General features: G+C 38.0%; 2 protein-coding genes across 3 annotated transcripts in view; both read left to right on the forward strand.

Annotated features, from left to right (window-relative positions):
• RRP15 (ribosomal RNA processing 15 homolog) overlaps positions 1-12,155 on the forward strand; it is a 50,775-nt gene extending 38,620 nt beyond the window's left edge. The window contains exon 5 of the mRNA XM_045397241.3: positions 5,151-12,155. Within this exon, the coding sequence (XP_045253176.2) occupies positions 5,151-5,294 (144 nt within the window). The 3' untranslated portion in view covers positions 5,295-12,155. The remainder of the gene's footprint in view (positions 1-5,150) is intronic.
• A 7,540-nt stretch (positions 12,156-19,695) lies between these two features.
• TGFB2 (transforming growth factor beta 2) overlaps positions 19,696-26,226 on the forward strand; it is a 96,464-nt gene continuing 89,933 nt past the window's right edge. For both annotated transcript variants that reach the window (XM_005540873.4, XM_005540874.4), the window contains exon 1: positions 19,696-21,422. In XM_005540873.4, coding sequence (XP_005540930.1) covers positions 21,077-21,422 — 346 coding nt within the window. In that variant the 5' untranslated portion in view covers positions 19,696-21,076. The remainder of the gene's footprint in view (positions 21,423-26,226) is intronic.

Below are 26,226 nucleotides of genomic sequence, written 5' to 3' on the forward strand. Positions count from 1 at the left end.
TTTTCTCTGTCTGTAGAGCTTGTGTTATTTGCATCCTGGGCCACTTGGACTGGTTCTCTAGTTATCTTTTTCTTCTACTTTTCATCTCTTTTAGTCTATTTTCTGGGCAATTTCCTTACTGTTATCTTCTCACTTTTGTAATGTGGTTGTTTTGTTTTGTTTTGTTTTACTTATTCCACCATATTTTTAATTTTAAGCGCTTTGTTATTCTCCTAATGTTTCTTTTAAAATAGCAACTGTTGGCCAGGCATGGTGGTTCAGGCCTGTAATCTTAGCTCGGAGGCCAAGGTGGGTGGATCACATGCGATCAGGAGTTCGAGACCAGCTTGGCCAACATGGTGAAACCACATCTCTACTAAAAATACAAAAAATTAACTGGGCGTGGTGGCGGGTGCCTGTAATCCCAGCTACTCGGGAGGCTGAGGCAGGGGAATCGGTTGAACCCAAGAGGCGGAGGTTGCAGTGAGCCGAGATTGCACCATTGCACTCCAACCTAGGCAATAAGAGTGAAACTTTGTCTCAAAAATAAATAAATAAACGAAGTAAAATCAAGTAGCAACTGTTCTGATTTTATGGATGCAATATATTTTAACTCTTCAAGGATGTTGATGATATTTTTCCCTAAATTTTTTTCTCTTGAATTTTTTTTTCTGCAAGTCACTTTTTACATTTTGTGTTTGTGTTGTTCTCAGTCTTCTTTTTGATAATCGTTAGTTGTGTGTTCATGATTAGATCAAATAGACGAAAAATTCAACTGGAAGCTATGAATATACGGATGTCATCCACCTTAAATTTCACTGTAGGGTTCTCTGGGTGAATTTATTAGCAACTGGTCAGATTTTCAATAAAGTAACTTCCGATCTCCTACTTAGAAGAAAAAGGTCTGCCTACCAGCATTTTGGGAGCCCAGTGTGAGAAGAGAGCTGGGATTCAATATCTGGTTGCTCTGTGTGTGTGTGTGTAACTTAATCCCATTTTCAGTTCTATACCTATGCCTTCATCTGTGCAAGCCCATTACCTCTTTAGAAGTTAAACCTCTGGGGTGTTATGCCAGCTTATTGTGGAATGGGATGGGGAAGTTTCTCAAAACATATCTTTCACCCCGGTTCTTTTTATTTTGGTTCTTCCACTTCAACCCTTAACTTCCAGAAGTCCCTGATACTTACTGCCAGTTTCTAATTCTTTCACAGATTCTGCAGTGTAAATAGGGTTAGTTTTGTCAGTGCAACAGTTACAGTCTTAGGATTTAACTTTCCTGGTGTCTTCTGGTCCATCACCTTCACCTTCAAAATTGTGTTGATATTGTCTCTTCTGATCTTGTCCTTCTGAGTTATGTCTTTAAAACAACAAATCACTTTTCTGAAGTTTTATTGAGTATTGCAATTGAGCAAGACTAGTTGTTTATGTTCAAACTGCCACTTTAGCATGTGCCCTCTGCCTTTTTTCTTTCTGCGTAAGTCTTTAGCAAATGTAGGCATTAGAATTTAAAGAGTCATTCTGCTGCCTTTAAAACGAGGTTTTCTTTTTTTTTTTTTGAGATGGAGTCTCACTCTGTTGCCCAGGCTGGAGTGCAGTGGTGTGATCTCAGCTCACTGTAACCTCCTCCTCCTCAGTTTAAGTGATTCTCCCGCCTTAGCTTCCCCAGTAGCTGGGATTATAAGCCTGTGCTACCACGCCTAGGCAAATTTTTATATTTTCAATAGAAACGGGTTTCACCATGTTGGCCAGGCTGGTCTGAAACTCCTGACCTCAAGTGATCAGCCCGCCTTGGCCTCCCAAACTCCTGGGATTACAGGTGTGAGCCACCACACCTGGCCTAAAACAAGGTTTTCTTGAGCTGCCATCTTGACAGATGCCATCTAACATATCTGTTTTTAAAATGTATTAACCCGCGCTTGTTTTTATACATTTTCTATCGTGTCTTTTTTTTGTTTCCAAATTGTTGCTTCACAGTGTAAAAATGCTAATGTAATGATAGCTTGAGTGATGTCCATACTTACGGCATACAATGCTGAATCTTATATTAGATTTACAAAATCGAATATTGGATTTTCTAAAATCTTTCCTTCTCAGCCATAAAGTGTACTTGGTCTTATAGCAGTAAACACAACTGTCACTAAGAAAAAATGTTTATTTAAAGCAAATAAATAATTGTCTCTAACATGTACCAGAATCACTGACTGACTTATAAAAACAGATTGCTAGGCAGCATGCCTAGAGTTTCTGATTTAATAGGGCTCGAGATTTTGAATTGCTAATAACATATTTTCAAGTTATGCGGATAATGCTGCTGGTCTAGAGATCACACTTTAAGAATCACTGATACAGACTATATTGATCCTTGAAACCAAGAAACAAAAACATCACCAAAATCCCCCTGTAAAGCTCTTCTTGTTATTCTTTACATTGGACAATTGAGCAAAACTTTGAACTTACTCTGTTGTTGCTCTTCTTGCCTAAAATAGATGTTTACAGCAATCATCTTCCAAGACAAACATGTGATATAGTTAGTGTCACCATTTTAATTAGTGAATTCCTTCCTTTGGTCTACTATTGTTCCTTTCTTTCTGAAATACATGTTTAAAGTTTTGTCGGCTGGGCACGGTGGCTCACACCTGTAATCCCAGCATTTTGGGAGGCTGAGGCGGGCGGACCATGAGGTCAGGAGATCAAGACCATCCTGGCTGACATGGTGAAACACCGTCTACTAAAAATACAAAAAAATTAGCCAGGCGTGGTGGCATGTGCCTGTAGTCCCAGCTACTAGGGAGGCTGAGGCAGGAGAATGGCGTGAACCCGAGAGGTGGAGCTTGCAGTGAGCCGAGATGGCGTCACTTTACTCCAGCCTAGGCGACAGAGCAAGACTCCATCTCAAAAAAAAAAAAAAAGTTTTGTCCACCTTCCCTTTTCTTCTTCGTTCTTCTGTTGCCTGCGGGTTTTCTGGTGCTACCTCGGAGAGGAGTAGAGGAGTAGCTCAGTCCAGCTAGAGGTTGGTTGCCAGGGTGAGCTCTCTTATAGAAACACTCTGTGTTGAGTCAGTCATGTGGCATCAGTGTGCTCTTTTGGTAACGTGTTGATGGCATTTTGGGTGTACTTGCCTAACATAGAGGCTTCACACTGAGATTGCACTTGTTCACATGTAAACTCAAATACCAAAGTCAGGATAGGTCTTTGCTAGTCAGCAGTTTGGATATGGCTATACACTTTTCTGAATTTAATTGAAAGCTTTGAATTCTTACTTTGACAGGAGAGATGTTACAATTGTTGGTTCTAAGTGGATTTTTGTTCATTGTGAACATCAGTTTTTTATTTAAAGAAAACCTGGGTTGACTGGGGTGTGGTGGCTCTCACCTGTAATCCCAGCACTTTGGGAGGCTAAGGCGGCAGGTGGATTGCTTGAGCCCAGGAGCTCGAAACCAGCCTGGACAACATGGCAGAACCCTGTCTCCACACACACAAAAAAAATACAAAAATTAGCCAGGCATGATGGTGTGCACCTGTAGTCCCAGCTACTCTGGAGGCTGAGGTGGGAGGATCACTTGAGCCTGGGCTTCAGTGAGCCATGATAACGCCACTGTACTCCAGCCTGGGTGACAGAGTGAAAATCAAGGAAAATGGCCTTTTATCCAGCTAGCTAACTTAATCTAATAGAAGTAGAATTTCAGTTTTAAGAGTAGGTTTGATATTGTAGAAATAAGAAATGAAAAATTGTTAATATACTCGTTCTCTTCCTACATTATTGTTCTCCTATCATTGTGGCATGAGAAGCAATGGAACTGTTTTATGTTGGTTTTTAAATAGCACAGATTTTTTTATTTGTTTCTGTATGTTGGGTCAATTATAGTAAAAAGTGTACTGATGTTTAACATACTAAGTCAGTTCTGAAATCTTTGCTAACATTTATATCCCATTCAGTCTTCAAGTTATATTTAAGCACAAGCTTTGCTTGATATTTTGACCTCAAGAAGACAAGAGTGAGCCAATAGGACAGTTTTCTTATTTGCTTGTAATAGTGTTCAATTTATTATTTTTTTTAATGGAATGAATGTTTCAGGGCTATCTTTTTTTAAATAAAGGGAAGCTTCGCCTGTTAGGTAAGTAATCTCTTGTAACCTAGCAAATACCTTATATATATATACTTTTTAAAAAAATTTTTTTTAAAAACTGTTTTTTACGTAGTTGATGACTGCATAATGATAACACTGTTTTCTAACCAAATGTCATGGGTTCTTGTGCCTTAGGTTTTTACAAAATTTTGTATTTCTGTGATTGACATAAATAGATATGCATAGACTGTTAGCCCCCCCAAAAACAGGGGCTTTGGTTTGTTCATCACTATGTTCCTAACATAGTGCTTGATACACAGCTAATTCTCAATAAATATTTGTGGAAGGAATGAAAAATTTTGAGTGCTGCATCTATTGTGTTACTTAATTGATACCACAAGGTGGTACTATTGTACCATGAAATGAAAGCCTGTAATTCTTAGTACCACATAAATCCTGTGACTAAATGAAATGAATTGACTACCTATTATGTTTATTGCCTGCTTCATTTATTTATAATTTCAACATGCGATTAGTCTTTGATTACATGATTGGGTCAGGCAGTGAGCTCATAACCTAAATAAAGAACATTTGGTTCAAATTTTTATAAAAAGGTTAAGTGAGATAGCATCTTAAAAAACCTAGCATAGTACCAAGGTAGTTTCTTTTTCTCACTTTTAATTTACTTTGGGTTAAAGGCCTTTGTTAAATTGTTATTTGTGGTGAAATAATTTGCCACAAATTTTCTAGTAAATTATCACTGAAGGTTAAATAGTATTATAAGTCTGTTTTGGTTGTCAAAAGTGCTTAAAAAATTAATATCAAACCTAGATTTATATTTTTTTTCCCTCACTTCAAAAAAATTTTTTGTTTTGCTTTCATGTTTCTTTTATGGAGTCCATGCAATATTTTATTAATGTTTAGTTCTTTATTATACATTTGTACATAATCATAGTGTATAAAGTAAGTCAATTTATAATTTATCTTGGTTTTACCCCTATTTTAAAAACTAAGCATTGAAAAGTTTGTTTTGTAGCTTGTACCTTTTTGTTTCCTGATGATGGAATTGACTTTGGAATATTTTGATTCTATAATTTTCCTCAGACTGAAGTGAAATCAGAAGAGGGCCCGGGTTGGACGATCCTACGTGATGATTTCATGATGGGAGCATCTATGAAAGACTGGGACAAGGAAAGTGATGGGCCAGACGACAGCAGACCAGAATCTGCAAGTGACTCTGATACATAAAGCATCATAAGAAATACAATTGCAGTCATTTTATTTTTTTCTAGAGAAATACGTCATCCTCTGATAGTTGGTGAATTATAAGGATACCATTTGTAAAAAAGTCAAAACACTTTTGCTAGATTTCATATTTCCCTTTTTATGTACATTTTATATATACTTCATTAAAATTATATTTTAAACCCTTGCATAATTTTAAGCATTGTTCCTCAGAACATTTGTAAAAGGATATATTTCTGCTTGACTAGCGAGATACGCATTTTGCCGGGATCATATTGGTCATGTCTATTGGTGTGTTATTTCAGTATCACCAATGTTTTCAGAAATACAGTACTAATTCATAATTAAACTCCTTGAAGTTAATATTTCTTTGCCTTCTAACTTATAGACCCAACTATGTATCTGTAGTTTTTGGGAATGATTGGTGTCTTATGGTTTGTGTTGGGAAGTTATTGAGAAAACCTGTATAATAAAATTTAAAATTATAGTTTTTCAGATTTTGGGTGGTGATTTTAGTTTTGGGTAATCTGGAAGATATGATTTAAGCAACAACAGATTTCAACTTATTTTATTATTATTTATTATTATTATTATTATTATTATTATTATTATTATTATTATATTTGAGACGGAGTCTTGCTCTGTGGCCCCGGCTGGAGTGCAGTGGCATGATCTCGGCTCACTGCAAGCTCTGCCTCCCGGGTTCACACCATTCTCCCACCTCAACCTCTCGAGTAGCCGGGACTACAGGCACCCACCACCACGCTCGGCTAATTTTTTGTTTTTGTATTTTTAGTAGAGACGGGGTTTCACTGTGTTAGCCAGGATGGTCTTGATCTCCTGACCTTGTGATCCACCCACCTCGGTCTCCCAAAGTGCTGGGATTACGGGCGTGAGCCACCAAGCCCGGCCCAGATTTCAGCTTTTATTTTCTTTCCTTTTATTTATTAAATAATATAAATAATGACAGATTTATTTTAGATGTTAGGCTATTTTTGCAGGAGAGATTTACAGAGGTGGAAATTCTCATGCTTATGCAATGAGACATAATTTCACAGGAAGCATGTTTGACATGTTTTAGTCTCTCTCTTCTTTTTTTCCCTCCCAAATATTTGAGTTAGCTTAAATTCTTTTTATGGACTGCCCAGCCAGTGAAATGATGCAGTTAGGCAACAAATAATCTGCAGCAGAATATTGCATTCTATTTGAGACTTGATTCCATATTATTGCCTTAAAAGCTATTAAATTGGGTGAGTTTTAGTATCCAGCTATTAAAAAGAGGAAAGACTGTTTAATATCATTCCAAAATTTTTGTGAAATGTGGCCCAAGATGTAAAGTTTTTAAGGGAATTATTTAATAAATATGATCTGTCCCTTTTTGAAAAGGATCCATCCCTTTTCATAATAAAAATGGTTCCCTCCTACCACCCAGTTGCACATACTTGCATCTGTTACATATTGAAGGATAATCTTCCCCCCAAAAAACTATGCAAGAGCAGAGATGTTTATATTTTGAAACCCATTTGAGTGTTACAGTATTATATGACTAAAGCTGAATCAGTCTGTGGCCTGGTATTTGTTATCATAAAGGAAGATGTACACCTAAGATATCAAGTAGTTAAAACAGCAAAGTACAAGACGCATTTTTGTATTTATTCTAACTTTTGAACATTAGTGTCTTTCAATATAAATAAATGTGAACAAATATGCCTCAGTAGTGATACAGGATAACTAAATATCCTGCTATAACTTAATATGGATAAATATTTCAATATGACCTAACAAACACATAATTTTGAAAAAAAAAATATGTGCAGCAACTTAAACACATTTTTCTCCCCAGAACTAAGATTACACTTAATTTAATCTGTTTCTGGGTTATACTAGAGTTTTGCAGGAATTTTTCTGAATAGTACATTCACATCATAGATATGGATAAATAGCTTATTTACTGTTTTGAAACATAATATAGTCCCTCATTTAATTTGAAAAAATTTGACAAGATTTTCACATTGAAAGTAAGGAAGAGAATATTTGCAGATTTCCTTTGTTCAGAAATTATTTTATTCCAAAGCAAAATTGAGTTGCCACTATCAGGGAAAAAATTGTATCACTTTTGTTAGAAGGCTATGAAGTATATATGAATTATATGACAATTTTTATCATATAGATTTGATATCTTCTATGTATTAGTATTTCTGCCTCTTGGGTATTAAGCAAAATACCATTATGTATAAATATGAAACCAGGAATGTGCATATTTTAGAAACTAATTGTATATCTTAAGTGAATATTTGAGTTTAGTTCTGTCACCTCTATTCTAAATATTTTACCTACAACATTTACATTATTCTGATATCAATCAGATAAATAATCCAAGTCTATTTCATCTTTCTACATTGTCTTTGTGGTTTTTGTTTGTTTGTTTGTTTTTGAGACGGTCTCACACCGTCACCCAGGCTGGAGTGCAGTGGTGCAATCTCAGCTCGCTGCAACCTCCGCCTCCCGGGTTCAAGCGATCGTCCCACCTCAGCCTCCCGAGTAGCTGGGACTACAGGCGTGCGCCACCATGCCCAGCTAATTTTTTGTCTTTTTGATGGAGATGGGGTTTCACCATGTTGCCCAGGCTGGTTGTGAACTCCTGAGCTCAAGGGAGCCTCCTGCCTCTTGCCTCCCAAAGTGCTCAGATTACAGGTGTGAGCTGCCATACCACCTGTCTTTGAATTTTTTAATGAGGGAAAAGAAAACCGCAATTCCTGCCTCCCCATTTATTTAAACGTAACACTTAGGATTTTATTTTTGGTAACTACTGAGAATAATATAGTAGGTTACTTTTCCTCGGTTAGAAAGAACTATGGAAAATAGGAACCAATAATTTGGAAGCATTATTTCCTTATTTCATATATAGAAATAATTATCTTATTTCCTTATTTCATATATAGAATGTTCTAGATACTTGGATGGCTGGGGTTAATGTTCTTAGTCTTTATCATAGTTTAGCATTGGTTGTTAATTATTTTTAAGCATCAGAATTTGAAAGCCAATGATAATACCTGACTAGGACTGAAAATAGAATTATCTTAGAAGTTTAGCACTTTTTATACTGGAGTTGGAGCACTGAATTTATTTTCAAATTACCTAGAATTCTGCATTGCTCAAATATTACTCAATTAATTGCAAAATATACCTTGTAAACCCTTTGGATAGAATAGTTCAGAGGGTTACTAGTACTTAAAGCCTAAAGTCACTCAGTAGGAGGTTCTAGAAGGTCTATTTGAAGGCAATCCAATTTCTTTAAAATAAAATATTTTTTGTCTTTCAAAACAGACGGGTGAAGAAAGGAATGTATAAATTCTGGGAAACCTCTTATGGTTTCCTTCCATTTCCTTCCACATTTCCATTAATGTGCTAACTTGAAGGAATTTAACTTCGAGGAAAGTTGACTATTATAGTGAATATTATAATTTGTCAATACTTTATTGATAATTTAGCTTTGTTTTTATTTGGAAACATTTTTTCCAGTTGACCAAAGCAGAATTCATTCTGTTCTTCCTTCAAATTCATCAATTAGGATCAATGTGATTGATATTTATGTCCACTCTGCATGTCAGTGATATGGTATAGACGCTGGTAAGCCCTGTAGATATCATGAGTATGAAGACTATTTGAGGTGAATTGGCAGTGAGAGCAAATTTTGGAAACAGGAGAGAGAACTACTTCGTGCCTACAAAAAGCTCTCTCATTCCTTCCCCAAGAAAACAGGAGTCTGAATTTTGGCCAGCTGGGTGTTTGAATCTTACTGACTATTGCAGCATTGGTAGTCCTGGTAAATTTTTTCAGTGAGCAAGCTTTTCTGACATTTGATTAAACATATTGCTCAAGGGAATCTGTGAGCAGATTTAGAAGTAGAATGTTTGAGGTGGTTGACAAGACATTTAAAATTGTGATTAATGTTTTAATAAAATGCTAAGTTAGAATGAATCTAATCACAGTTATATAGATGGAAGTTATATTCTAACAGTTCTTAAATAATTTTAGATTCTCTAAATTTAGACTGTTTTCTAGCTTAGAGAGCTGTATTAATATTTTTTACCTAGTCTACTGAACATAATTTCAGGGAGTTAGTATTTAGGACTTTTTACCTAGAGATGCAGTAAACCTTTTAAATTTAAGTTTGCTTTCTTAAAATACCTGTTCCAACATTGCTCACCTTTCTTCTCCCTCCTTTGTGCCCTCTCCTTCAGTGGGAGGAGCACATATTCAGCTTTCTGTTAAACGCTCTTTGGTTTTCAACTGAGTAAGGTGAGCAAGGATATATGTTAGAAGAGTGGGCATAATACCTTATAATAAAATTATAGGGACTAAAAGTCTAAATCATTGCTCTCAATAGGACTTTTTGTGATGATGGAATTTACGTCTGTGCTGTTCAGTATGGTAGCCACTAGCACAAGTGGCTATTGAGCATTTCACATGTGGCTAGTGATACGGAGGAACTGTTAATTTTAGTTTATTTAATTACTTTAACTTTTAAGTTACATGTGGCTAGTGGGTCTATCCCAACTATGAAGAGAATAAAGCTACAGAGCATATATCTAGTCTAATAAAACAATAGTGAAATTGGGAATTGTGAATTTGTCTTAAGCTTTTTCCATAAACTTTTATTGATACAATTTAGGCATATACAAATACTGGTGAAATTTTATTGATTGAATTATTGTTGACTTTTCTTTCAGTATTTATATTTTGAAAAAGATATGTTTCTTTATAATTAACTTGTATGGTAGGGTAACTGTTGCCTTAAATGTTAAGCCACTTAGTTAATAACAAATAGCGTTTGGTTTTTTAGCATTGTTTATCATCTGAGGCTTTCAGAATTAATACACCAGACCTTAAATCTTTTTGTTGTTCTCCAAAAGAATGGGTTTATGACGCATCAAAAGACATCTTGAGAACTGCTGGATCAACAGATACCATGTAAGGAGTGAATTCCCATGTTTTTCACTTATATCGAGGGGCCTACTTATTTAGGAGGTTTTCTAAGTAAGTGTATTTAGTTGTAGGACCCTAGAGTTGCCTAGGTCCATTCTATTCTAGCACATACTCAGCATACTGCCAGAGCAAATGTAGGTTGTAGATTCAGGCAAACACACACACACACACACACACACACACACACACACACACACACACACACACACAAAACCCTGAAGAGCACAATGAGCATTAGCACAGCCAATTTAAAATGATGAGGTGTTAACCACATTTGTATAAATAATAGTTTCTCTAACCCTGAATCATTATCTTGCATTTTTAATGCAATCGGTTCATAAACATCAAAGTGAAAATACCAAATTTGTAAGAGGTCAGGAACAACTGGGGCTCTAAATGGAGAGACAGCTGAGAGCTGTGTCCGTATGTGTGGGTGGCCTTGCAGCTGTTGATTCACCCTCAGGCTACCAGACAGTTGCCTCTTTGCACTTGCAGAACCAGACTTCAATCTTAGGTAAAAATGTATCCCTCCCATGGACAGGACATAAACAATAGATTGACATCAGCTTTGAAAATATCAGTGCGGCAGCCAGACTCAGCAGTTGCCCTGAAATACTGAGAAGTACCAATCATAACATCAAGACTGTTTCTACACAATAATATTTGTCTTTGTACAGCAACACTGGGTTCTCTTAAGTATATTATAAATATAAAAGCTCAAAGTCCAAAAGGTTCAATGTGATGATATCTTTGTCTACAAATGGCAGGAACACTAGGATAGATTGCATGAGACATGACTGCCGTATCTTGGTCCTTACTAGGATTCCCAAATATACTCCTTAATAACCAGTAAAATTATATTTACACTGAACATTTTAAGAAATGCCAGTGTTTGTTGTTGGATGAGAGACAGCATAATTTTGGAATCACAACTGAGTTCAGAGTTCTGTTTTGAGTCTTACTAGCTTTGTTTCCTTGTGTAAGTTTCTTAACCTTTGTAAGGCTAGCATATAAATCAGATATAATAATATATAGTTCATGGTGTAAAGATTGGATTAATGTATGCAGTGTCTATCTAGCACAGTGCCTGATATGTAGTAGAGTGTCAAGAGATGTTCTCTCTTATACATTTGGAAGATCAAGTGCAGTGCTGCGCCTATAGGTTTCTGTTCATTTCTCATCTATGTAATTGTGAGTGTTCCTTTTCTAGATAGAATTCCCCCCGACAAAAGTTTAAAGTCTAACAGGTGGTAGGTGCTTATTGAGGCCCAGCAATTCTACTTCTGGAAACCTTCCTCAGGAAAAGATCCTGATGACAGAAAATGCTGTGTGAACAGTATTATATAGAATTGTTTTTAATAGCAAGAAATTGTTTAAAACTTACAAGTTCAGTGATATGAGGACATTTACATAAACTATCATGAAGACTGATGAAAACACGGTGTCAATGATATGTTAACTGAAAAAGTAAGATTGAAAACATTATGGATAGTATAAGTTTCTTAAATGCCAATAATGCATGAGGTAAATAGAATAATACTTTTTTTAAAGAATGTAATTTTTGACAGTCTGAAAAGCCTTATATTGAGAAAAATGATCTTGACATTTAATGAGACACTAAAACATTTTTTATTTTTTCCTTACTTATTCTGTTCTAGAATCCAAACTCTAAATACTGTTTAATAGAGTACTATTGATACTAGCTATATTTGATGACTGTATGAAGAGTCCTATTTGCTAGAATCCTACTTTATCTTTTAAGGTTTGCTAATTACCCTGCAATGAATGTTGAACATAAAAAATTTGACTCCCTTTCCATGTGTCCACTGTTTCCTTGTGCCTCTTGAGTAATAAAACTTTATTTTTAAGTGAGAACCACTGTTTTCTTGATGTAAAAAAAAAAAAACAAAAACATTGCTATTTTGTTTTTAACCATCCTATTTTGCATAGTTCTATCACTTATTCAAGTAAAAGTTGGAACAGAACATGTGATAATAACAGCAAACATTTAAACAATATTGGTTTTATGCCAGACAATATTTAAAGGTTTCATAATGACCCTTAATTCATACCATCTTCCTTATAACCCTGTTAAGTAGATGCTGTTATTGTCCCCATTATACAGATGAGGAAACAAGCAATAAGTTTCGGTAACCTGACCAGGGCCACACAGATAGTATAGTTCAATCCAGGCTCGAGTCACAGAGCTGCTGTACACAATAGTGATTCCTCACATTTTAGATGATATTAATGTCTTATAGAAAATGAGATTCTAGAAATTGAACTCTTCTCTGGAAAGATAAACGGGCATTCAGTATTTCGGTCTCATTTAACCATGACATTAACCTATGGCCAATGGAAGGTAGTAGTAGATGCCATGCTCTTTTGGGTCCTCACTTTCAAGGTGACAAAAGGAACAATGATCATGCCAAAAAGGGTGGTGGCCACATGTGTGCCCAAGGACAGGGCTATTAAGAAGTTCTTTATTCAAAATACAGTAGAGGCTGCAGCAAGTGTCTTCAATGCCTATGTGCTTCCTGAGCTGTATGTGAGGCTACATTATTGTGTGAGTTGTGCCATTTACAGCAGGAAGCCTGCAAGAACTGGACAGCCCCACTCCTATTTAGACCAGTAGATGCTGGCACCAAAGCTCATGTAAGGAGCTGAGTCTTTAAGGACTGAAGAAAACTATCCTCTGGAGAAAAGTAAAATGGAAATAGTACTTACAAAAAATTAGTAGATGCCATTAATCAGAAGGTGAAAATTTTCCTGGCCGTGTCAATTTAGAGTTAACATATCACCCCAGGCTGTTGCTGTCAGTTTATTCTGTAACTTGCTACTAGATAATTCATTATAGGTCTTGCCTGAGCATGTCTGATAATTAAAACTTTACATTTGAATTATCTGGATGCTGCAGAAATGGAACTACTTTACTGACGTGGTATCCAATAATTTACTATATACAGCTATTGGTTCTTTATTCCTAAGATACAATATACCGACTATTTGCTGCTCTCTGTTACTTAATGACATTAGGTGACTCATAAAGGTGTAAGTGGTTGACATTTTTGCTATTAAGAATTTAAATATTCAAATTATGATTTATAAATGATTAGAATTTTAGCATGTTATTTCCTAGGAGATAGCAGGTAACTAAAACTTTATAATTAAGGATATCCATTGCTGTTGTTTTAGCATCTTTTCTAAAAATGCATGTTTTACAATATTTATGTGAAACTAATTTTTATTTGATGTGCAGTAACAACAAATCAATGCAAAACTATAAATTAATGAATAACAGTACAAAGTTGTAAGACATACCACAGCTTTCCTCTAGGTGGCATGATTTCAGCTATCATTGAGTCAACTGATAAAAATGTTTTTTCCCTACAACCACATGTATGTAGTTTCTGAACAATCAGTATAAGTGTGACATTGATTAGATTTAATTGTTACAACTGGTTAAATAACCAGATTGACCTTATAATAGTCTACTGTTTAATGATCTTAAGTAACTTAAAATTATAAGACAAAGTCCTCTTAAAGAAACAAATACAAAACACTTGTTATCGCCAATAACCCAGCAGCCAAAATTATTTGTCTCCTCAGGTCACAATGACATACCCATTTCTGGATTTATTTCTTTGGCAGATATTTATTTCTTATGGTAGATAGCTTGTTATTTGCTTGGAACAGTAAAGATACTGCCTTTTTACTTAAAAGGACTCATATAGATATAACAAATCTAAAGAGAAACCACAAATTATAGGATTCTTGATTACAAAAAATTTCACATTAACAGGAAACAGTCCCTTCAATTATGTGCAGGTAACTTTCCTGGTGTCCTGGTTTTATGAAGCAGTTACTGTGTGCTAAACAAGAAGGATCAACATGTGAAAAGTCATTATTATGTGACCTGCAAACACCAAACAACAAACAGAAACACTGTTCTTTTTTTTTTCTTTACTGGCACTAAAATGGGAAAGGGGCCCAAACTCATTTTTACCTTTGAGATTATTTTTCTGTTGTTGATTTTCAAAAATTTAAAAATTAATTTCTCTGGCTATACACACAATACATAACATGCTTGTTAATCCCATTTTTGTTGTATTTATCTTCTTCCTTTCTTTGTGGGAGACTGCTTTCATGGAGCTCAAAAGAGCTTGACCAAGCACCTCCTGGGGGTTCATTTTTGTGTCAGTGCAGGTTTGTATCAATGCTAAAATTGTGCAAGTAGCATTTTCAAAATGTATCTTGGATGGTGATTTTTAGAATATGCTGCATAGAGAAAGGGGAAAAAAAAGTCTTGGAAGTATGCAAAATACAGTATCACCATTGTAACCGAAAAAAGGTGAAAGACTAACAGATGTATTCTTACAGATTTAAAGTGGCTTCATTTTAAATAAGGTAATTATCTGGAACAGTCCTGGTTTACCCCTATTGTCTTAATGTAGAGCGTTAATAAGAGACTTTAATAGTGAATGCTTAACTGAACTTCGGTAGTCATTTAACATTTTATTCACCAAAAGTGTATTTTCTTGTCATTTCCTCCTATAATTACTGGGGGCAAAATACTATAATATTTAAAATGTGCTCAATGACTGGCATCCTCTTTACCCCAAAAAATGTTTGGATTTGTGTGATAAATAATGTCGTTTCCCTAGTTATGAGAACTTTATTTTCTACTAAGGTTTAAAATAATCATCAGTGAGAGTTTGTGGTCTGTAGTCTCCAGTTTTATAAATTATAACCATCTATATAGCTGTGCTTTTAAAAATACTTATATACTTAGGCTTTTAAAAATACTTATTTACTATTTTTTTCCACTATCATAAACTACACTGAGGTTTTCCTTTTTTATGCAATTACTATTGACCCTTGGTTTTTATTTATTTATTTATTTATTTATTTTTTAATTGCAGGCTAATCGAGGCAGCAGAAGGGCAAAGTTGTTTGAAATGTAGGTTGGTAATTTTGGTAGTGGAAATTTAGACATTTGGAATTTTACCCAATCTATGAAGCCCACTGGGATGACGACAGACACATAAATTCATTTAAAGACCATGTATCTTTAAAAAAAAAAACTTTTGTTATATCATACTCATATTAATTATGAGAATACAGTCATATTTTTCTTTATCACTCACCTTCTCTTTTTTTTTTCTCATCTTTCATTTTTATTTTTAGTTGGCTAAAACACTCTCTCCATTTCTCCCCAGCAACCTCATTCTGGCTTCTTGCTTTGTGAAGTCTGTCTGTGAACTTCTGTGGTGATAGAGTAAATGAAGTAGGAGTAGAGATTCTGTAAAGGTGAGTGTCAAGTACTGCCCTAAAAAATATGGAAAATTCTGCTGCTGGTTTCTTTTTGTCAACATTAGGATTTTGTTAAGCCCTGATCCATAGTGTTATGCTGTGTGCCAACTATTACCATATGTTCTTTTATTTATATCAGTCACTAAATGCTATCTTACTGGATGAATTTCACTAGGGGCAGGAAACCAGAGGCTGCAGCTACAGGGATGACATAGCGCAGGCCACTTTGAGACCGCCTCCCCAAGAAAGACTTTCCTGGAGAGCTAAAATTGTAGAGATATGAGTGGCCCAAAAGCCACAAGCAGTAATCAATCAACTAATCATAATTCCAAAGGATGAGATAATGTTCCCATAGTGTATCATTAGTGTGATGAGTTTATCTCTTTAAGGCCTCACAACCTGCTGATATACTGTGGTTTTTCTTGGTCCTATCTCTTTATTTTTTACCACATCTGATCTCTTTAAACCCACTCTGTTTCCATTTTCCTCCCTTCCCATTGTTTCCTCCTTTTTCCTTAACACTTCTTCCTTAGATTAATCTTTAAATACAAATGGAAATAATAATCGGATTATTTTTCATGAGGAAACCACCTTTCCATTTCATTATTCACAAATAGAATAATGAAATAAAGCTGTTTACAGAAATGCATATAGAAGATCAGACAAAAATGATATAGACCAAACATTGTTCTTGAATAGTGGTATCAAATGTAAAATTATGAATAAAATCTTAAAAGACTTTTGGTGTATTTTCATATTAAAGGGTTATTTTGCATTTATCAAGTATCACTGTTTGGGGGAAAATGTAATCAATTACAGTCGTTCAATATATTTCTTTTTTCCGCCTCCTGATTTTTCATGCTTGAAACCATCCTGGAAAGCTTCCAGAATTGTTACAAATGAAGTTATGCTTTGGTCAGTGTTAGTAAGGGCCTATGATCCATAGGCGTAAAACTCCAGGACAGGGATGAGTAGTTTTGTTTTCTTCAGCCTCTTGTAGAAATTCCACATTACTTAACTGAATAGACCCATTGATGAGTGGAGAATGGCTAAGAGTGGAAACAGCTCCACTCTCTACCTCTGTAATTTCGAAACAAAAAATTCCATTTGAGGGCGTTAATAAGAGACTTTAATCGTGAACGCTTAACTGAACTTTGATAGTCATTTAGCATTTTATTCACCAAAAGGGAATTTTCTTGTCCTTTCCTCCTATAATTACTGGGGGCAAAATACCGTACTATTTAAAATGTGCTTACAGAAACTACTAGGAGGCAGAACTAGAAGCAAATTCTTCTTGGGTTCTTCCCTGGCTTTTCAGAGAGAGAGAGAGAGAGAAGGCCAGATATTTTTATTATAAATTGCCTGACAGAAATAAAGACATGATAAGATAAGAAACTCACAGAGTCAGTAACTTGTTCAGGATCACAAAGCCAGAAAGTGACAGAAATCTGAACCCAAGAAACCATGACTGGAGCCTGCTCTTTAAACCACTGTACTCTCCTGCCTCCTTGAAGTAATCAAGATGGTGTATATCATTTAAATACCATTTTACCATGAAGACTGTGGAGACCCTGGCACATAAGACCTCCATAAATTTAGTGAATGTTTTGCCTCTTAAATATAGAGATGAAAAAACATTATAATAGTTATTTAATAGAAGAAAGGATTCATTTACAGTTACCAGGGATACAGCTCTAGCAATCTTGCCTGTTAGGTCTTCAAAGAACTGATCATTTGAGAGGTGGAAAGGGGCTCCTCCTCTCCTGCTATACTCACTTACTGCACTTACCCATTCCAGCAGCTTCTACCAATACCTCCCGTCTTACCCTCCTGGGCTTTGGGGAAATTAAAGTAGCCTTTTATGAGTAAGTCAGGGGTCTCAGGTCTAAGGAGCTGTTAAGCTGTTAAGTGAGCAATAGGTACTCAATAAACTAAGTATTATGAACAAAACTGTATATGTCTATGTAAGGAAGAGGGGTGGCCATCAGAATTTATGGTTTAGACGCCGTTTTCCTAGAAGTGATGTAAACGGACTCTTGCTACTCTATCTGCACTCTAATCTGAATCTACTTAAGGTGCATCAGTATCTGTACCAAGAAGGTTGTCTGTAAACATGAAAGATGCTCACTGGCTTGTGGGGAAGCTGAACCTATATCCTCAGCAAAATATGGTGATAGCTAACTCAGGTAACCAGCCATATTCCACAGCAGCATCTTCACTCAGTAGCTCTGGTTTGGAGCTCCTGCTCTGTGTCTATAATGGCCACAGATGTAGGAATATTCACTTTTTGTCCAATCTGTAGAGCTAGCCTACTGCAGTTCTCAAACTGATCTCAGAGGGAGGACTTAACTGGATGAAACTACTAGGCTGACAGTAGCACCTCTTGATTATCTTTTCCTTGGGCTATTGGGATGGTAGCTGGTTTCTAACTCCTTTCAAGTTGCTTCAATTCAAAACTGGTGTCAAGGAAAGGAACCTGCTGGTGCTGATTTATACATAATTTTTAGAATTATTCAGAAATGGTGAGTTGGACCAATTATTTTATTCCAGAGTTTTTCAATGTGTGATAATGGAAAAAATTCTGTATTCAAGGGAGTTCGGAAAATGCTGGGTTAAAAGAGTGAAAAGGTCTTCTCTTCTACACGAGTTTCAGAGCCTTTAACATGAAAATGTTCCGGAATGAGGAATCTAAGAGGACAGGAGAGTACCCAGTATCTCCCAGACTTGTTTGACCCCAGAATTCCTGTTTGTCAGAACATATTCTGGGACCACTGTTTCTCACAAGTACATAGTAGGTAAGAACATAGTGGATCCTGACTGCAAAAATCCAGCTCTACCACTTACTGTGGTCTCGAACAAAGTACTTAACTTCTTTGTACCTGTCTCCTCATCTGCCAAATATGGATAATAATACCTACTTTATAGGTTTATTGTGAAGATTAAATGACCATACACAACACACATCAAATTACTAAGTGTAGGATATGTTAGCTATTATTATTTTATTTATTCAGTGCTCTACTAATAATCTAGGCCCCATATACATCTAAAGTATAAATTTCAAAAGTGATAGAAAGTTCTTTGTGACTTTTCTGAACTAGGGAACATCTGAATTGGGAATAGTATAGAGATCTTGGGTTTGGGGGTAAATTCAACAGAGTTTCCAATTTAAATCATCTGTCTAGTCAGTATGGCTGCAGAGTCATGCCGAAATGAAAATGTTGACTTTGAGTAACTAAAGGTAAAATAAAAGAAAAAGGGAAAGTGGAACAGTGGTAAGAGTTATTCTTGTATTCATCTAATTTAGACTTGGTTGAAATTGAAAATGTCAAGTTACGAGTAGTGTAGAACAGTAGACATCAAACACTAAAATTCCAGCTTCCTGGATTAATGCTGTGGAAAGAATGAAGTTGGTTGATAATGTTTAGCCTAGCAAGAAGGTGAAGAGAAAGCCATACAAGAAGTGGCTTAGGCAGCAAATGATAAAGGTGACCATTCATTCAAGTCAGTGAAACAGACAAATATACCTTATTCTTTAGGTAAAATTGATGGATCTCTGTTTTCCAGCAGTTCATAAACAGAGGGCTATATTGTAAACAACAAACTAACAAAATAAACTCTAGGATGGCAACCTGTTAAGGCATCCCAGAAAATTAGAGGTAGGACATGAATTTAAAAGATTGGAAGGTATGTCTTCAGGACTGGCCTGGCCCTGAGTAGACTGGTGCTCCCTCCCACAGGGGTGTGTGTGCACACATAATACAGGAGGAAAGCCTTCCATTCTAGGGCAAGTGATTCAGTTTGGGAGGCTGTGACTGAGTTCCACTAAGTAAAAACGGGAAACTTGATTGTCCTTCAACAGACCTGTCCAAAATGACTAGAAAGTAAATACCGTAAATCACTATTGTCAGGGCGCACATTCCACCGCCTTCCTCCCTTCCCCACAGCGGTCCTCATTTCCACACCCCCTCAACGGTTAGGGGAGAGCTCGTGGTCTAAGTAACGAGAGGACTTCTGACTGTAATCCTAGCACGTCACTTTGTTGAAGGCAGACACGTGGTTCAGAGAGAACTTATAAATCTCTCCTCTCCGGCAAGATCGTGATGTTATCTGCTGGCAGCAGAAGGTTCGCTCCGAGCGGAGCTCCAGAAGCTCCTGACAAGAGAGAGACAGATAGAGATAGAAAGAGAAAGACAGCAGAGCGAGAGCGCAAGTGAAAGAGGCAGGGGAGGTGGATGGAGAATATCAGCCTAACGGTCTAGGGAGTCATCCAGGAACAAACTGAGGGGGCTGCTCGGCTGCAGACAGGAGGAGGCAGAGAGGGTCTATTTTAGGGTGGCAAGTGCCTACCTACCCTAAGCGAGCAATTCCACGTTGGGGAGAAGGCAGGAGAGGTTGGGAAAGGGTGGAAGTCCAAGGGAGCCCCTGCGCAACCCCCTCAGGAATAAAACTCCCCAGCCAGGGTGTCGCAAGGGCTGCCATTGTGATCCGCAGGGGGTGAACGGAACCGCGACGGCCGATCGTCTGTGGCTGGGTTGGCGTTTGGAGCAAGAGAAGGAGGAGCAGGAGAAGGAGGGAGCTGGAGGCTGGAAGCGTTTGCAAGCGGCGGCGGCAGCAACGTGGAGTAACCAAGCGGGTCAGCGCGCGCCCGCCCGGGTGTAGGCCACGGCGCGCAGCTCCCGGAGCAGGATCCGCGCCGCCTCTGCAGCCTCTGCGGCCCCTGCGGCACCCGACCGAGTCCCGAGCGCCGTGCGAAGCGCACCCTCCTCCCCGCGGCGCGCCGGGCTCGCCCCCAGCGCGCGCACACGCGCGCACACACACACACACACGCACACACGTGTGCGCTTCTCTGCTCCGGAGCTGCTGCTGCTCCTGCTCTCAGCGCCGCAGTGGAAGGCAGGGCCGAACCGCTCCTTCTTTAAATATATAAATTTCAGCCCAGGTCAGCCTCTGCGGCCCCCCTCACCGCGCTCCCGGCGCCCCTCCCGTCAGTTCGCCAGCTGCCAGACCCGGGACCTTTTTTCATCTCTTCCCTTTTGGCCGGAGGAGCAGAGTTCAGATCCGCCACTCCGCACCCGAGACTGACACACTGAACTCCATTTCCTCCTCTTAAATTTATTTCTACTTAATAGCCACTCGTCTCTTTTTTTTTTCCCCATCTCGTTGCTCCAAGAATTTTTTTTTTTCTTACTCTCCAAAGTCAGGGTTCCCTCTGCCCGTCCCGTATTAGTATTTCCACTTTTGGAACTACTAGCCTTTTTTTTTTTTTTTTTTTTTTTTTTTTTTTTTTAAGGAATTCAAGCAAGATACGTTTTTCTATTGGGCATTGATTAGATTGTTTGCAAAAGTGTCGCATCAAAAACAAAACAAAACAAACAAACAAACAAAAAAAAACAACTCTCCTTGATCTATACTTTGAGAATTGTTGATTTTTTTTTCTTCTGACTTTTAAAAACAACTTTTTTTCCCCACCTTTTTAAAAAATGCACTACTGTGTGCTGAGCGCTTTTCTGATCCTGCATCTGGTCACGGTCGCGCTCAGCCTGTCTACCTGCAGCACACTCGATATGGACCAGTTCATGCGCAAGAGGATCGAGGCGATCCGCGGGCAGATCCTGAGCAAGCTGAAGCTCACCAGTCCCCCAGAAGACTATCCTGAGCCCGAGGAAGTCCCCCCGGAGGTGATTTCCATCTACAACAGCACCAGGGACTTGCTCCAGGAGAAGGCGAGCCGGAGAGCGGCCGCCTGCGAGCGCGAGAGGAGCGACGAGGAGTACTACGCCAAGGAGGTTTACAAAATAGACATGCCGCCCTTCTTCCCCTCCGAAAGTAAGTACTCATTTTGACTTCCATCCCCCGAGGTTTAGCGCTGCCCGGAGCTCTCAAAAACGCAGCAGCTCCCGGAATCGCCCTTCCCTCTCGCGGTTCCCGTTCGCTTTTTTCCCGTTCTCCTGTCCTTCGCCCCATCCACCTCCTTTCCAGTTGTATGCCTGAGGCCACTAGGCTTTAAAATGTTTACTTTGTACTTTATTTTCTCCATCTTTCCCTTCCCCCTAACAATTCAGCGCTTTAAAAGGCGTTATTCTCTTTTTCTCTTCACTGAAGTTCTTTAGTCCGCCACCAGCTAGGAGTCAGCCCCACTCTGTCAAACTGAGGTGCTCCCAGGGGCAGAGTTAAACTGGGGAATCTTGGTAGGTTTGTTTTCTTTGCTCCGATTGGCGTGGACCGCGCCGAACTGGTGCACGAAGGGTTAAAAAAAAAAGTGTCTCAAAGCTAGCCTCTCCGGAAAGCGCCCCCTTTCCGTGCTGACCTATCAACTGGTTCCCCAAGTCTTCTCTATTGTCTCTAACTCCCCTAAAAATGTCAGCATCGCCGAGACAAAACTCGGTTTGGAGACCCCTCGAGAAACCTACCTGGAAACCCTCAGTCCTTGATGTGTCGTTTGCTATCACTAGGTGTTTCATTACCCAAAGGCAAAATCCTATAACCACGTTCCCTTTTCGCTTCACCTGGAGTGTAGAAAGGACAACTCCGTTTCTGACTGTTTTAAAAGGTTTTAGTTCACGTTATTTTTCAGAATACACTCAAACCTGCCTTCTTCAGATCTCCAGTGTAGCAGATCATTTTTCTTACGGGTCTCTTATCCTGCTCCTGCCTTTTCATAGGCTTCCTGCACTTACTTCAATGCATTCCTAAAACTCAGAGTAGATGATAGCCGTTTTTTTTTTTTTTTTTTTCAAACTGGCTTCTCTGAGAACAGTGTCCTCAAAACCAGCTGGCATACGGTAGCAATAGGAGTGAAATGATTTATTGTAGAGGAAAGGAAGAGACAGTGTAGAATTATTTCAGAGTGAAAAAGAGAGAGAGAGAGAGAGAAGAAAGAAAAGAAAAGAGGCAGCATCATTCACTGATACCTGAGAGGGTTAAATACCAGGAAGAAGAAAAAGCAAAGTAGGGGCGGTGGGGGGTGGGGGGAACCTCTTCAACATTTGTGTATTCCAAATCGCAAGTCATAAACTTTTCATTGGTTGCTCATTTCTCTCCTCCCCTTTCCATGCCCTATATACTTGCTGGCTGCCTTTGCAAAGTCTCTGTGTCTTGCCTAAATAGATAATACAGCCATCTTGGTAATTTTATCTTAAAGGTTCTAATTGCAGGGTGGTGCTTTTCTTTTTTAATATTTATTTTTAATTTGGCAAGTGCTAGCTATGTGACCTGCCATGTCTTGTACTTGATGGTCTCGGAAGTCAGCCCATGTATCTAACCCCAGTCTTCCTAGTGACCTTTATTTTGCTGCAGCTTCTCTTGTTCTTGTTCAATAGCAGAACAGATGCAGAGAATTCTGGCAAGCAGGATGATTTTATTATTGTAATTATGGCGCTATCCATAACAGTGGTGATAAATACACTCCGCCCCTGGGTATCCCCTTTGAGAAGTAAAGTTTTCTATCTGGGGTGGAGCCAAGGAGATATTAGTAAAGAAAGTTCATTAATTAGTCCAGAACCATTGAGACAAACAAGGAGTTGAGTCAGTTTGCTTTCTCTAGCACATGCATTGGTTCTACTGGTATTTGGGCAGAGCGGAGAGTATGTTATGTAGAACCTGAATAGCTCATCTTTCAATGTTTATATGCAAGAGGTCTAATAAACTCCCAGTGCTTTTATAACACAGAAAGGAGCTCTGATCTCATTACGGAATAGGTGTGGAGAGAGCAGGTAACCCAAGAGGGCATTAGTTCTTTGTTCTCTCAAACACACTTCAGTCTGAGGAGCTGAGATGGTCTAACCCGGGGTCATGATCATCAACAAACTCGAAAAATTTCTAGATTATTAGGAGGATTTCAGAGTATGGCATTTAACATCAATGTGTGGATTCTCCTCTCCATTTCACCCCAGCCACCAAATAAATGAAAACCTCCGATACATCCAGGATAAATAAAATATGCTGCCAGTTTTCATACAAAGAAAACAGGCTTTAAAAAGTCTGTATTCTGTGTGGAAGTTTAGGAGCAGAAAGCCATATTAATAGCAGGTTCGATACTACTGTGCAAGGACTGGATAATTTTATAGAAAATAGGTTAACTGATTTTCCAGCACTTTCTAGTTATACTGGAATATAGCAAACCTTTCCAAAAAAGAAAAAAGAAAAAAACGTATTTTTAAAAAGCAAATTGAAAGTACAGTATTGGCTTATATACTAGCTTTCCCTCTTTAGGACTTTTCTGCCTAACTTTTAACTCAGCTGTCACTGAAGTGGCTGTGGGGAGGGAGTGTGCCTGCCATTCCTTGCAGTGAATCTGGCGAGGGTCATAAGCCCCAGAGATGAAGGCATGGGAAAGATCACTGGTTCATTTTTTACCACCAACTTATTAGCGTTCAGGGAGTGACTTCAGCTCAAGTATTACAAATATGCTCTAATTATACTCAATGAGCTATATATCATTACAGATTGCTGATAGCCCTTTGTGGGACATTTTATAAAGTTCAGACTACATATTTTTAGCAATGTGGAGATTTAAAAGTAAAAATATAAGAGATATTGTATATGCCCTCAGGCATATTTTGTCTTAAATATTATCCTTGGCCAAGTGTACTATATAAATACAGTAAATATGAATAGAACTGGCCAGGTGCCAATCTCCTAGGATGAATTTTAGTCAAGAATGTATTTATGGGCTATAAATAATACTGTGTCAACATTTAAAGAAGGAGTCTGATTAGTTTTGAATTTATTCGTATTGATCTTTTCACGTGCTGTTAGTTTAAGACTCAAAGTGGAGTTATGCTAAGGTTTACCGATAGTTTGCCCACTGGGAATTAGTGGACCTCTAGTAGTTTAACAATCCATTTGAAGTTCGAGGCACATCTATTCGAAAGATGCTGCACAAGGTTTTAGAAACTTAGAAACGGTGATTCAGTTATACACAGGAAGAATTCAAATAATTGACATGTAAAAATCTGTAGAGAGTTGGACAATCAAAAAGAGGAAGAGACACAAAGTTTCATTGTCTTTCTTTTCTCTCCCCTTTTCACTGTAACCAGTCAGCACATGTTGTGGTTCTAACCCTGGTGATTTCATACTGCCGCCATCCCCCCACCTCTACTCCCACTGGAACATTTGGCAATGTCCGGAGACACTTTGGGTTGTCATGACTGGAGGTGGAGGGGTGCTACTGGTATTTAGTGGGTCAGCCAGGGATTTTTCTAACCATCCTATAATGCACAGGGCAATGCCCCCTCCCAACACCAAAGAATTATCCTGGCCACCATGTCAGTAATGCCCCTGTTGAGGAGCCCTGGTATTTGTTTGGGGTTACTGAATTCTGTTAACAGTACCATTTAGAAAATAATAACAAAAATAAAATATCTTTATGATCAAAGGATATTCCAATGAGAATACTGAATAGGAGGATAGTCAGACACTTATCTTAATTAAATGGAGTGTGGATTAGACCATTGTATATGGTATGTACTTTATTTTTTGTGGTCTTAAATTAGAGACATCAAAACTTCCCATTTATTTAGCTTAAATGATGGTGTTGAGCTATCCATTACTAGCTTCAGTCAGCAGCAGTGTGATGTTAGAACAGAGAAAAAAGAAGTGAGGTATTATCATGGATTCTCCTTGCAAGGGAAATAAGCAGTTTGTGTTAATAAAGAGTGGAATCTCCAAGCTAGGCAACGGAAGAAAGTAAATAATCATCTCGATTTATTCTACCATTTTGAAGTAGGTACAATGAAAATATACAGCCTGAAAAATCACAATGAGATTTCCTTTGTAGTTGTTTCACATGAATGTTAAACATTTAACATGAAGCAATCTCCTTTTCTATTTCCTCTGTAATTTTCCAAGTTAAATTGTGGAATGTAGAATGAATACCAATGACACTATGGTTTTGGGGAATGTGACTTAGCATTCAATTCATGAATATGTCTTTCTACATACAAGTTGCTGGGCTGTTGGCCAGTTGCCCAATGAAGGGAAATGTTAGCCATTGCTGGAACATAGTGGTATTTTTGCTTTATGTAGTAAGCATTTTTACTATTTTATTTTTTAGGATTCCCTGTGTGTGTGTTTGTATGTGGGTGTAAGAGAAACAGAAAGAAAAAGGAGCATATCAAAGACAGACTTGAACTCCTTGACTTCCAGAATGATTGAGTTATTAATACACAACAGACCAAACTTTAATTCTCCCTTTTTTATTGCATCGTTGCTTGTACTAACTCTAGTGCCTAATTGTGGTTACATTTAAGTTAGGCCACATGCTCCTCCTTCAGGATTTCCTCTTTTTTTACTTTTCAAAGACTAGAAAAACCTCTCAAAGAAGTATACTATTTATAACTAAAGCAGTTGGGTTGTCTGTGTTGCCAAGTGAGGCCAGCCAGCTTTATGCCTCTCCTGAGAAGACCCCACCCGATGAAAGAGGGGCTTTGCAGAGGTTGAGGGGCAGGTGGGGACCTCTCCACCTCACAGAAGGAAGGGGTTGGGGGAGGCCACTGTGTCTCCACAGCAACCCCTGTGGTCTACTCGAGGAGTTGCACTTTTTGAATGACGACTTCTCCCTGGAGAAAAGATGGTGATGTAACCTAGTCGCAGCATCTTTCATATAAAGATATGAAAGAATGACAGATCA

Source organism: Macaca fascicularis, chromosome 1 (genome assembly GCF_037993035.2).
Source record: "Macaca fascicularis isolate 582-1 chromosome 1, T2T-MFA8v1.1".
NCBI classification, from domain to species: Eukaryota; Metazoa; Chordata; class Mammalia; order Primates; family Cercopithecidae; genus Macaca; species Macaca fascicularis.